Source organism: Agrilus planipennis, unplaced genomic scaffold (genome assembly GCF_000699045.2).
Source record: "Agrilus planipennis isolate EAB-ADULT unplaced genomic scaffold, Apla_2.0 scaffold189, whole genome shotgun sequence".
NCBI lineage: Eukaryota > Metazoa > Arthropoda > Insecta > Coleoptera > Buprestidae > Agrilus > Agrilus planipennis.
Window position 1 is genome coordinate 217994 of NW_020439010.1, and position 14214 is coordinate 232207.

The 14214-nt window shown below is 30.1% G+C and overlaps 3 protein-coding genes across 5 annotated transcripts; 2 read left to right on the forward strand and 1 right to left on the reverse strand.

Moving 5' to 3' along the window:
* Positions 1 to 610: 610 nt before the first annotated feature.
* LOC108738024 (coronin-7) lies at positions 611 to 8802 on the forward strand. 3 transcript variants are annotated; one of them, XM_018471232.2, is made up of 12 exons: positions 611 to 836; positions 901 to 1825; positions 1894 to 2101; positions 2159 to 2300; positions 3036 to 3644; positions 4401 to 5061; positions 5172 to 5285; positions 5571 to 6301; positions 6471 to 6677; positions 6748 to 6883; positions 6947 to 7074; positions 7386 to 8802. In XM_018471232.2, exons 2-12 carry the CDS (start codon positions 976 to 978, stop codon positions 7482 to 7484), a joined length of 3885 nt encoding a protein of 1294 aa, XP_018326734.1. In that variant the 5' UTR covers positions 611 to 836; positions 901 to 975; the 3' UTR covers positions 7485 to 8802. The 3 variants fall into 3 exon arrangements, with proteins under 3 accessions (XP_018326734.1, XP_018326733.1, XP_018326736.1); XM_018471231.2 differs by having other exon boundaries at positions 611 to 1825; XM_018471234.2 differs by lacking the exon at positions 3036 to 3644 and having other exon boundaries at positions 613 to 1825.
* Positions 8803 to 8936: 134 nt separating this feature from the next.
* Positions 8937 to 11987, reverse strand: LOC108738027 (BRCA1-associated RING domain protein 1-like). The gene is made up of 6 exons (XM_018471238.2): positions 11709 to 11987; positions 11414 to 11637; positions 11180 to 11358; positions 10218 to 10414; positions 9735 to 10024; positions 8937 to 9669 (listed from the first exon to the last, which is right to left on the reverse strand). Exons 1-6 carry the CDS (start codon positions 11777 to 11779, stop codon positions 9227 to 9229), a joined length of 1404 nt encoding a protein of 467 aa, XP_018326740.1. The 5' UTR covers positions 11780 to 11987; the 3' UTR covers positions 8937 to 9226.
* A 68-nt stretch (positions 11988 to 12055) lies between these two features.
* On the forward strand, positions 12056 to 13617 carry LOC108738028 (ragulator complex protein LAMTOR1). The gene is made up of 5 exons (XM_018471239.2): positions 12056 to 12286; positions 12511 to 12584; positions 12644 to 12733; positions 12800 to 13007; positions 13221 to 13617. The coding sequence occupies exons 1-5, from the start codon at positions 12239 to 12241 to the stop codon at positions 13311 to 13313; spliced, it is 513 nt and encodes a 170-aa protein (XP_018326741.1). The 5' UTR covers positions 12056 to 12238; the 3' UTR covers positions 13314 to 13617.
* Positions 13618 to 14214: the final 597 nt, after the last annotated feature.

The window sequence follows — 14214 nt, forward strand, 5'->3', positions numbered from 1 at the left end:
CCCTCAAAACACTACTACAATTTTATCTCCCTACATTTTTTGCAGATATTTTCAATGTACGGATACAAGCGTATATTTGACCCCTAAGCTATAATTTTTCTAATAAAAAAAAGAACTAAATTGTAAATATTTGGAAAATTGGCTTAGTAATTAAATTTTTGGAAAATTCTCGATTTATCATTTACCTACTAATATTAAACAAGTAACATTTGTATTTTATAGAAATAATGTAATCGTGTTCTCAAAAATGGCTTTAGCAAATCCAATTTAATTTCGAATATGGATGCTTTTGGAGGTGATAAATCAATCTAATCATTTTTAGACAATTTTAATAGAAAATAAATTATTTTATTATAAAATATGCAACCCAACATATACCATGAATGTGAAGTGAAATGCGGTCAATCAGATACTCATAATTTAAGACTCCGTTGATTAATATCCATGTTACCTATTAAATATATTTGTTTTGAAATTAATTTTACTTTTATTTGTGTTATATTAATAAAATTAGGACATGATGATATAGATGTGATCAGTGCTGTATTTTCAAGTGAACTTGCTTATAGGTATTTCAATGGTTCTCAACCTTGGCATTCAATAGTTGATGAGTCAAAAAATGATAAATTTTTGGTGTTTTGACAGACAAAACTACAACAAGAAAACATTATAAAATGTGGGTGTGTGGCATTAACTTGTGTTTTCATTTTAAAATTCAGTAAAAGAAGCATTTCAATGTAAAAAACTAATGATTTTGGTTTCAATCGGCTCAAACTTTTCATCAGCTCGTTCCTGTTGATTACGCTGCTACATAAATTAGAAAGTTCTTTTTTCAAGTAAGTGTTAAATAAGAGTTAATAAAATCTTGAAATAGTCTGTAGCAAATCACCAAAAATTTAGCTGTGTGCAAGATATTTAAAGCAAGACTACTTACCCTTGGGAAATTGGTGTGTAATTTACAACTTTGAAAGTAAAATGGCTTGGAGGTTTAAAGCATCCAAATATAAAAATGCTGCTCCCATTGTACCAAAACCGGAAGCTTATGTGCGAGATATTTGTGTTGGTTCATATCAGACATATGGAAATAACATTACCGCCTCAGCCCAGTTTATGGCTTTCAATTGGGACTATGCAGGATCTAGTCTAGCTGTATTTCCAATAAATGATTCTGGGCGCAAAAGTAAACTTATGCCATTATTAAATGCACACTCAGACACAGTAACAGATATGCATTTCTCACCATTCCATGACAATCTATTGGCCACAGCATCACAAGACTGTTTAGTTAAGATTTGGATCATTCCAGAAGGAGGTCTAAAGGAATCTCTTTGTAATCCTGAATGCCAATTTTCGCACAAACAGAGAAGAGTTGAAACCATAAGCTTTCATCCTACTTCTGATTATTTAATACATTCCACATCATATTCAACGTTTTCATTGTGGGATCTTATAAGTCAGAAGGAAGTATTTTCAACCTCTGATCATTCTGATGTAATACAAAGTGTAAGTTGGAAAAGGAATGGAAAATTGGTGGCAACTTCATGTAAAGATAAACATGTAAGAATTCTTGATCCAAGAAGTGAAAAAAGTTGTGTTAGTATTGCTAGCAGTCACCAAAATATAAAGGATTCAAGGATTGTTTGGCTAGGAGATCAAGATAAAGTTTTGACAACTGGTTTCAATGCTGCACACCTGAGACAAGTCATATTAAGAGACACAAGAAATTTTGAAAATCCCCTAAAAACATTAGAACTAGATTGTTCCACAGGTATTCTCATGCCACTCTTTGATTCTGACACAAATATGCTCTTTTTGGCAGGCAAAGGTTAGTCAATTAAAAACCAAGTTAAATTAAAATTCTTTGAAATAATAAATACATATTGTACTTTTCAGGAGATGCTACCATATCCTACATGGAAGTTGCAGATAAAGAGCCTTTTCTTCTAGAAGGATTAAGGCACAGTGGAGAGCAAACAAAGGGCGCCTGCCTTGTACCAAAACGTGCACTAAATATAATGCAATGTGAAGTAAATAGAATACTCCAACTTACTGGAAATGCTGTGATACCTGTAACTTATCAAGTTCCAAGAAAATCATACAGGTTGACAAACTAGGAATATATATGATATATGATAAATATTTACAAATTGATTTGCAGAGATTTTCATGGTGATTTGTATCCTGACACTCCTGGATGCAAAACAGACCTAGTACCAGATATGTGGCTACAAGGAGAAGATATACCTGTTCCAAAAATTAACTTGGACCCCAGTGTTCGACAAGAAGAAGAAACTAATATGGTAAGTGATTTAAAAATTAATTACAAAATTGAAAAAAAGCGGTAATAGTAAATTGGAGTTAGTCTCTTTTTTTATTTAAATATTAATTTACAAACAACTTCCTTGCACAAATATGGCATTTATTTTTGACAAAACTCATTACCAAAATTAGGTAAATCTGTAAGTCCTGTTTATTACGTTATGAACAAGTAATAAGTTTACTCAAAATTACCATGTCACTTAATCATAAAAATCTTTTCTATACTTATGAAAAGGGCATTGCCATATAGAAGAAATGACAGGGTTATTGTATATATTTGCCAAATAGAGAATTATTGAGGCAATTAGTTTACCAGTAATTCATACAATTTAAGTTTATCTTTAAAAACAGCACCACCATCCAAATCTTAATTTTAGTGCCGAGGAAAATAAAATTTAAACTTTTATAATGGTTGCTAAAGTTTTTTGCATTTTCTTTAATATTAGATTATTTTAGTATGAAATAAAAATATATTTGCTCATTGCGACATCCACAATTTGTATCAAAATTTTTCAGTTTATCCCTAATTTAATAAAACAAGTTATTTAAGATATTTGTAACATCAAAGTGATTTTATTGTAATGCAATTATGCAATTACTTATGGTGCATTTTTTGCAAAAGAATAAAAAATTCGTTCATATTTGGGGAGAATTCGTTCATATGTGGGGAGCATTATTTTTAATGTCTCTGTTGTGAACATTTAAAATTCAATTAGGTCACCAAAGAATCGTTCTCTTCATTGAAAGAGTTAACAAACAAGAAAACTACAAGTGTAAAATTGGATAACAAAATTGTGTCCAAAAAAGAAAATTCAACTCATCAGGGTGTTAAGCATTTAGCTGATAAATTTATTGCCCCTAAAACTAATACAAACGGCATACTTTCGGAACAAAACATCAAAAATGAAATGAAATCACCTGACAAGCTACCCACAAAGAAAGAGATCCAACCAAAGACAGATAAACCAAAGGAAATAGGAAGCGAAGAAAAAAATACAATTACCAAAAGTCCCAAATTATTTAAACCCAATGAAGAAGGCGATTTTAAACCAAAGATAAACAAGCCAAACGAAGAGAACGTCAAAGAGAAAAACGAGAAACAAGAGTCTAATTCTACGACAAATGGAAAAATGGATGAAGAATTTTCTCCTCACGAAAACGGAGACGCCAAGGCGATTTTTCCGAAACCAAAACCGAGAACCTCACGAACATATTCAACTTGCGAAGAAGTGGTGGCCGGTAAACCGGTAGCACGCCCACGAACCAATAGCTTCACACCTGCCCCAAACACTGTTGGTTCTAATAACACCCCCGGATCATACAAGGTGCACTTAACTGCCGATTTGCTTGCTACTTCAGTTTGTAGTCGGTGTGATTCTTTTGTAGATTTTGTTGCTTGCGTTAAAACAGTCACATCTGTCTGCATACGTAGAGCTAGCTTTATTTTTAAAGCGGGCAAAAAGATATTTCCTTGTTTCATCTATTGGGGCAACTTTAGATTATTGAAATGTTTATTATATTTCTTGATATTATAAAATACTAATCAACTAGATACAACGTTACACTATTTAATTTTCGGTATTATTTTTCGCCTTTATGCATATTTCAATTCATTATATATTTGTTATAAAATAAAATTGGTTGGATATATCTTACAATTAATTACATTGATGATTTACAAATAATTATGTACATCACACAAATTATGAATTAAAAAGTGCCTTCGGTCATAGGAAAAAGGCAAAAAAATATAACTAAAATAGTTTCATTTGTGCATGTGTTTGAATAAATATCTTTTTTAAAGAAATGTTAATATTTCTATTATTGCTACAAATATATATGTGCTGATGAACTTATCCTTTAATTTATATAACCAAAAACGGTTAAGTCAAGAGTACTAAACTATATGTTGTAGTTTAATACTTACAATTAATACAAAAGCACTTTCTTTATAGTTCACTTTTATTGTAGATTTTGTTTTTTTCTATATTGTTAAATTATGAACTGCAAGAATTTCAATGAAGAAATTCTTAATATTATAATGCAGTACATTAGAACTAAGGATTGTAATTTTTTCACAGCCATTACTTGGTCCTAAACCATTTACTCCATTCAACATGAGAGAAACTGAAACTTTTGACAAAGTTTTTTCTGTCCCAACTGCTCCAGGAAGAAAACAACAAAACGGTTTATACCAAACACAAACTACTTTCATTTCCCACGAAAAGTTTGATAGTTCACAGCACGCCGGTGAAAGCAACGACAACGACATTCACGAAAACAATTCCGATGTATTACAAGAACCCTATGAAGTAGACAAACAGATTGAACATGATAGTGTACAAAAAAAGTCTTCTTCTAAACCATCCCAAGTTGAAGAAGTAAAACAATGTAGCAAAGACGCTAATAATGAAAAAAATGAAGATTTCAAACGGAACCGAGAAGGAGGAAATTTACCATTAAGTCAGTCGATGTCTGCAGTAGTTGACGACGACTATGATGAAGAAGATAGTTTTGAACGGTCTTCTTCAGAACGTAGAAGTATCGCTGAACGAAGAAAAATGTACGAAAATCGATCTCTTTCAGTACAAGAGACTTCAGATAAACTACCTAAATCTCCTCTTCACAAACATACAGAAGCTTTTAAGAGTGGAAGACAAAGTGATATAAAAGATACGGCACAACAGAAAAAAGGGGAAACTGTCACAACCACACCTCCAAAAAGAACATCTACAGTTTTCGGTAATTATTATTATTTTATATAATTGTAATATTAATTTGAATAGACAGATTGGTATTAAAAGAACTTTAAAAATGTGTTTATAATTAAAATTGGAAGTTTCATTTTTTAGGACGAGTTTCAAAATTTCGTCATTTGAAAGGTACTGCCCTGCACAAAAGTCAACATATTGAAAATGTTCGTAACCTAAGTAGACAAATACCTGGCGAATCAGATGGTTTCCATGGTAAGTAATTCGATACTAGGTATTTCGTATACACATAAGGTAAAGCTTTCACTAACCATAGGAAGATTGTATTATATGTATTTAAAATGCGTGGAGTATTGGTAGGGTTGATGGCGTTTATAACTTGTACTCGCCTAAAACTGCATAAATTTATGCACTCACTGTGGAACATAATTCTCAATTGTCAAAATTAATTGGCAAATTATTAGTTATTATTAATTCACATTATATTATATGAGGTGAATTTACGTTCCTCAAAATATATCTGTTTTCATTTCTATATAGCCAATCCTACAAGAGTTGCTGTACCTTTAAGTGGTCCAGGGGGCAAGATTGCAATTTTTGAGCTTAAACGTACTGGTCGCCTCCCGGATGGAGTCATTCCTGCTCTTGTTCACGGCCAGAATGTTACCGATTTTTGTTGGGATCCGTTCGACGATCAACGACTTGCAGTTGCGTGTGGTGATGGCACCGTTAAGCTATGGAAAATACCGGACGATGGTTTAAAAGAACAAATCAACGAACCTGAAATTGAATTTTGCGCACATTCTGATAGAATATACTTTGTCAAATTTCATCCACTTGCAAAAAACGTTCTCGCCACCGGAGCGTATGACTTGACTATCAAAATATGGCACTTGTCTGACCTCGACGCTAAAATAGTACTGTTGGGACATACCGAGCAAATTTCAGCGTTTGCTTGGTCTCCGTGTGGAAAATTCTGTGCTACTTTTAGTAAAGACGGACTACTGAGGATATTTGAACCAAGGCAAAATAATCAGCCAATTAGGGAAGGGAAAGGACCGGTGGGCACTCGTGGCGGAAGATTAACGTGGGCTTTAAATGGTCGATTCCTTGTTGTTATGGGATTCGACAAGGTATCCGTCAGACAAATAATGGTTTTTCAAAGTGATAATTTGAGTGCTCCGTTAAATACGATGACATTAGATGTATCGCCATCTATCTTAATACCATTCTATGATGAAGATAGTTCAACACTGTTCGTAACCGGAAAGGTAAACTATTCTTTTTATAAATTTTTATACTAAATAATCAAATGTGCTTTCAGTCAGTAAATTTAAATTTGACGAAGCTATAAATGCATTAGCGAGTTCTTTAAAATATTTTTCGAGAATATACCCTTGATAGCTAAAAGTAACCACTATTTTAAATGTTTATTTTTAGGGAGATTCGACCGTTTATGCATTCGAAATCACTGAGGAGGCCCCATATATTTGTCCCTTGAGCCATCACAGATGTCCCTCTCTGCATCAAGGACTTTCATTTCTCCCTAAAAACTGCTGTGACGTCGCCAAAGTCGAATTTGCCAAAGCATTTCGTCTAACCAATAACACTATAGAACCTTTGTCGTTTACTGTGCCAAGAATTAAAGTTAGTTTACTTTTGACATTACAACATCGAGAAAGTATTACGTTAATTATTTCTTTTTTGTTTTTAACAGACTGATTTGTTCCAAGATGATCTTTTCCCATCAACAAAAGTAAGTTGGAAACCTGCACTAACGGGCGCTGAATGGTTTAATGGAAAAAATACTCCTCCCCAATACATTAGTCTTAAACCAGAAGGAATGGAACAATGTAAAACAATTTTCCGCCAAAAGTTTTTCAGTTTGATAAAATATGTATTTCATTTTTTTCTAGTATCCGATTCAGTTGTCCAAGAAACTCAGGATCATAAACCTGCTGCAAAAATGACAACGACTCAAAGTAGTTTCTCTAATGCTCTCTGGAATATGGACAAAGCAGAAATAAAAAGCAAACAAGCGAAGGTATGAAAAACTTAGTTTAATTAATGAATGTTCGAGAAATCAGATTTAAATTAACTAGACCAGCGAATATATCGAAAAAGTTAAAAATTGCGCGTATTTTTTATAGATATTTTGCGTAAATATGTTTGATGTGACAGAAAAGGCTCTCATCTTCGGTGTAAATGAGAATGAATCTTTATGTCCTTATAGATATCGAATAATATTAATGCACAAATTGCAAATCAACTGAATATTTTAACAAAATTGAATTGAAAACCTGCAGGCAATTACAATAAAAAATAATGCTTATGTGAATGATTTTGTTATAACAGATTCAACAGTCAATTTGCGACCGAATTGAAATCAACATGAAATTAGAACAAGATGATATGGAAGGTGTAGACGAAAAAGAATGGGAGGAAGAGGAATGAAACGTGACTTAGACGTTATCGGTAATTGTTAAAGTTTGTACTAATGTGTTTTCATGATCATTACAACATGCTCCCATGTTAGCAGCTTTCCCAATTTTTATTTAATATTATCTAAAAATGTTACAGTAAATATAGAAAATAGGTATTACAAAATTAATTTTTTGATGCATTTAAAATACATTCCTTTTTTATCGTGGGTTACAAAAATATTGGGAGCATATCGCATCATCTTTCTATCCTCCCTTTTTAAACTAATATAAATATGTGTGTTTTTTATATATGATAATAATAAGCTTAGGGTTTTCGTATTTCCCCAGTTTTTATATGGTAGTATAAAATTAACCAAAAATGCTCACTTTTGACAAGTCTGACTAAGTATTCGACCAAGGAGTAAAACTAGTTACCGCTTCATTCTTTTTTTTTTTTAATAGTTTGATACTAATACATAAAGCATGATAAAAGTTGTAAACAATACCTCAAAAACCTCTAAGCGAACAAGGATGTTTCATAAAATGTCCCCATTTTAAATTACTTGTTTCAAAACTACTTTGAAACATCAATTACCTTATGTAATATCCATTTAATCCATATAATTGAACGATTCTCAACTTAATTTGAATTAACATCGTGCTAGAAAAAATATTTTTTCTAGGTTGAAGCCAATTCAATTTAGTATATGTACAATAAATTTATTAGAAATGGATGTATGTATTATCATATAATTTAAAAATTGCGAAATACTGCACTGTATATTCATATCATAAATACAATCTAATTAAAATTTGATCTTGGTAACTTCTACGTTTGTATAATTCGTCTTTAATTTTAGTCGATTATTTAGTATGAAGTGAAGCGCTTTTAAGGTTTAATAAATTAATGAACGTCCAAATATTATTTTTCTATTATGAATAACTTAAAATATTTAAATTTAATATAAAGCGAAATAAAACTGCTACTGTGCTTCATAAACTCAAGTAAGACATTTTTATGAGACACCTCTTGCAAACGTGATACGTGCATTTTCAATACAATTACCTATAAAAGATTACTTCCCTTTTTGTAAAGTGTGCTTTAGATGTCTTTATTTTATATTTATTTATATACCTAATAATGGTGAACTGTATTTGGAAAAAGTACTAATATTATTGTATCATATCTATTCTAATATCTATTTATAGAAACCTCTGCAATGATCTCGTAAGGTGTTCCGAGGGATAGTTAAAAAACAAACCCCTCGTTTCTAATGCAGTTCACCTTGTACTCTAGTCATAATATTGTCATATCTATAACAGTATTTAATATATAATTACACTAATAATATTTTGTTTTATTTTTGTGTATATATTTTATTAATTTTGTTAAAAAAACAATACAAGCTGAGATCAAACATAGAACTATAATTATTCAGTGTTCAGTAAAAAAAATTTACAAAACAGAAATAACAAAACTTCAAAAGTTTGTACACGGGTTTTATTTAAATTAAAAAGACTCTTATAAAGCTGTTAAAAACTAAAATGTGAATTCATCAATAGTGACGTAGTAATGTAAGAGCAGTTACACTTATAATTAGCAAAGTCTTCGTAAAACAAATAGAGAATTAAACCACTAAGTTCATAATCAAAGAAAATAAGAAAAATAAATAAAAACCAACGAATCTAAATCTCTAAAATTTCTTCAATGGATAGTATATCACAAAATAGACGAATAAAGTATATATCATGAAATATTAAAAGGAATAAAACTTATGAAACTATTGAGAAACTCATTATACACTCTATTAACCAAGTAGAAGACTTGTGTTTCAGTTCTTTCATATTGTACAACAATTGTGGAGGGCTACTCTCATCATAAATAATGAAGTTACAACAGCCTGCGAACTCCGAACTTTTATTAACGTGAAATGGATAATTGAACTGATTTTCTACAGTTCTAAGTGCGGGTTCACGAGTTAATATTTTACCTCCACCAATAGTTGCTAAAGCAATTAAATCATCTTTCGAAAAATTTATATTCATAATTTTATGAGATTTATTAGAAACACCAAAGGAGAAGTTTATGCCATCAAACAATTTTGGGTTACATTTTATTCTATTAATTACTGACCTTTTAATGGTATCTTCTCTCTCTTTCACAATATATCCAAATCCCAGGTAATCGTTCTGGGTAAGAAGAAAATCGGTCAACCCTTAAAAATAAAACCAATTTATGTATATAAATATGATTTAATCGAAAGCTCATAAAATATCTTACATTTTTCTGTAACTACACTGGCTCCTTGCACTATTGCTAATGCCAAATGAAACAGGTTTATTTTAGGGTCCTCTGATTCCCTATTCGTTATAACGTAGTGTGTTATTTGACCTTTCTTGAGTGCATCTAAATCTTTATAATGGACATCTAATGTTTCAGAAAATTTGTTATCTATACGTTTATCCAGAAAAACTTGCGGCCACGGATACAAATACAAACGGCGGGGGATAGTTAACTTTTGTGTCCTATTTTCCAGGATAGAAACAGTTTCTTTTGAAGTACACCAATCACTAATAAACAAAAAATATCTCTTATTTAGTTATCTTCTTATCAAATTTAAAGTAATATTTTATAACTTGTTTATAGCTGAATGGGTTTACTTAGAAATTGTTACGATAAAAGTCAACCTTTGTGTGATTCAATAACAAAGTAATTTTAATTTGATGTTCGACTTTAGTATAAAAACTTTTCTTTACATCTTACATAGGTGTCTTTCCAGAATAATCCACAGCTTGAGGATCTGCACCATGAAGTAATAATAATTCAATCATTTCTTTATTATTTATAGAAACTGCTTTATGAAGTGGTGTAATATACCATTCTCCTGGGACACTCGGCAAAGCTCCGGCTTCTAGTAAAGAGTTAGCACATTGAATACTCTTGCCTACTACAGCTTCATGCTAGAATTTTTAAAATTAATGATTACAAACCGGTTTTCAATATAGCAATATTGTTTTCTATCATTTAAACATGTTAAATAAATAAACAGGTAAAAAATTATAAAGTAACGTTAATTGTTAAATAGTTGTTTTATGTTTAAATTGAATTAATATGAAATATAAATTCTTAGATGTATATAATTTTTTTTTCCAACCAATCTTAGGACTAATGATCTTATGATGATGATGATATAATTTTTTGAGGAAGGGTCAAGATAACTAAAACCTTGTTAAAAACCCCTCAGTATAATTCACAAAAGGAAGGAAATTAGTTAATTAATGAAATAATTTATTCAGAATTCCATTCAGGTAACAATATCTTTATTTTCAATCAACTAATGTTTCACCCATCAGCTAATGGCTTCTTTAAAGTAATTAAATTGTCAGTACATATGGAGGTTTATATTCAACCTTCTTACCAAACAATTTTATCATATATGAAAAGTAACTGAAAACTTCACACCTACAAAATTACTAAAGCACCTTCATAATTAATATGTATCAAAAATCAAAAAACTTGCACTCAAAGATATGATTAAACTAGTACATCAAATGTATCCCTAATACTAGGTATAGTCATAGGTATATCATTATATAGGCATAAGCATGATTGTTACTTTTAATTAAATGAACAGTTTGTTGTATGTATAGTGAAAGTTTGTTATTCTTGGTTTTTTATAGCAACTAAGCTATTTCAGAAAACAAAATACTTTTATATACACATACCAATGGTGTCCATCCAGCATAGTCTTTTGTATTAATGTCTACTCCATTATTAATAATTCTAGAGACATATTCCACATTATTTTTCTTGCATGCAATATGCAAAGGAGTTTCACCTTTGTGGTTTTTTTTAATTTCAAATCTCAACACCAATTTATATCCAGAAAGCTCACAAGGTAGTTCTACAAAACATATAACGTGTGTTATATATATTCACGCTAATAATGAATTATTTACTTATTTTCTTCCATTGACTTTCATTAACAGTATCACTACATTCAGAAAGTATTCCTTTTATGGCTTCTAAGTGCTCTAAAACTCCATTTGAGAATGAGTCTTCTTCAGCATCTTGTGCTGAAAAGGGCTGCTTACATTCCGAACAACAATATTTCATTTTATTCAGACAATTTTCACAGAAACTATGGTTACATGGTAAAACAAAAGTCTTGGAAACATCGTAACTATAAAACAATTGATTAATAATTAAAACAGTTAAAACTTTTGATATAACGATTACCAGTTGCAAACTTACCAAGTATTACAAGTTAATTGAAACTTTAATTCTTCTGTTAAATCTAAAATTTGTTCTTCAAAGGTATCCATCTCTAACCACAAAGAACAGCCAAACACTCGGAGCAACGCGGGAAATACAAATTAGCTAATCTTTGGATGTGTTTACATGACATTTGTGTAACACATGTTTTATATATTCTTTTGAAATAATAAAACAGCATATACCCTAACTCAAAATTGAATTGAGACTTAAAAAAATCAAGCAGTAATCAATTTGTCTTTACAAAATGTATTTTCTTTAAAGTTGTTTAAAGATAAATATTTATTAACTTTGGACATTGTTGAGACAAATAATTATGTAAATAAGTAGTTGTCAATTGTAGTTGTATATGTTGCGTGGGCGAATTTGTTATCAAAAAGCTGCAAAATAGTTATTATTTTGAGTTATATGTTTGAATACAAAACTATTGTTTAACGCTATGTGCATTCTTTATCTATTTGAAGAGGCAATTTTTACATTAAGTTTATAAATTTAAATAACAAAGTGAAATGGGTTGCTGTTATAGTTACTTTTGTGATCAAGACTCATCGTCTCAGGTAAAAGTAAACGAAATTCTAAGACAAAATTGTTAAAAACAAATAGCTGCAATGATCGTGTACTATATAATACAGGTGTATCTTTGTTCTGTTTTATTCTGAATTATTTTTATTTCAATAAATGTAAGGTTATGTGCATCTAAAATTTATGTATGTAATTATTAATAATTCAGTGTATATCCTTAGTAAATTAAAGTGTATTTAACAACGACTTCATTTAATAGAATGGAGAACCAAGTGAAAGAACTCCTCTGGTAAATCCTGTATCAAATAGCATTAATAATCACCAAATTAATTGGTACGTAAGCCAACATACAATGAGTACAATATTTGAAAACGGTATATACATTATTTCAGTGATGATTATCTTATAAGAAATGCAAATTCTCTACCTAAAAAGACTGATGAGCAATCTGCTTTAAACCGAATTCTTCAAGAAACTGCAACGTGAGTTTTAGAGTGATGATACATGTATATGGTAACAATTTTAATTCAACCTTTTTTTGTTTTTAGAGATGTTATTGATATAGCTGCATTAGATTCACACAATTTACAACAACATGAATATTTAGATAGAATGAAACAATACTCATTAAAGTTACAACAAGCTTGTGCTGCAAACAAATTGCCTCAAAAGAACAACAAATCTATTTTGCAAGATATTCCACAACCAGAAAAGGTTCTTATGACTGCCCCACTTAGCAGCTCAGATATAAGTCTAGTAAGTGAAATAGCTTTTATTTATGATACTTTCTAATTTAAGACTTCAAAAAAGGCAATTTTTAAAGTAGAATTAATATCGATATTTCTTTCTGTTTAATTATTTTTAAAAATATGGGTCTTTGATTATTACTTAAAGAAACTGAAAACAACCCACAGCAAACTACTCATGCTGATCCACTTTTTACAATCTAATAATGAGTATTCTTTGTAGATATCATCGATTGTTAATAAAGCAACTACTGCAATAAGTGATATTAAAATTGAACATAAAGAAGAGCTGGTTGCATCCTTTCAGATCCCCTGATGACCTTAGTCTGCGATGTAAATCAGAGTCTCTTTCATTTATTAGTTGTATTACATTTTTAATTCTATTTGTTATCCAACAACACATATTTGTATATAACAAAGTACAATATATCATAAGTAGATTATTTGAAAATATATAAAGTGCTTCGTTTATCAAAAATAATATTCAATTTTAATTGGTTTGTATTATATCTGTTGATTATGATGAGTAATACTTTAACAAGTGTAATTGTCTGTTAATCTAAAGATTTTACTGTATATTTGTGTTAGTATTTTTATAATAAAATGTAAGTTTTGCCTAATTTGTTTTTCTTTTTGTTAAAATACAAAAATGCCGCTGTCGTTTTTAAAAGATAAGAACAAAAAAGAACTACTCTGTTCGATCTCAATTGGGTTACTCTTATTAGTGATACTGTTTCAAAAATTCTCATCTTCAATTGACATATTAAATGTTCTGTACCACTAGCTGTTTACATTGTCTAATTAAACTAACATTAGCTAATAAATAATTTTATTCTCGCATATACGTATAATTTAACAAAAATAACATCAATAAAAAAAATCTACAAGATATCTACTAACATACAATAAAGTTACAAAATACTGATTTATGATTTCATTTTAGAAGTTCCGAACTACTCCGGAAAATAGAAATTCGAGATCAAACTTTCATTTAATTAATATTATGTATAGATATATTTACAGATAGATNAATAGGTAAGGTACTATTTGGAAATTGTGCAGTCCCGTTAAAATGGTAGAAGTAATTAATTGGGTAATAAAATATTATTTATAAGGCAGTTTGTGTATATATGTGCCATTTACGGCGAGTTACTTCATAAAATTACAATTTCCGATGGGACTTGACTTATCAAGGATTAAAAAGACATTACTATACA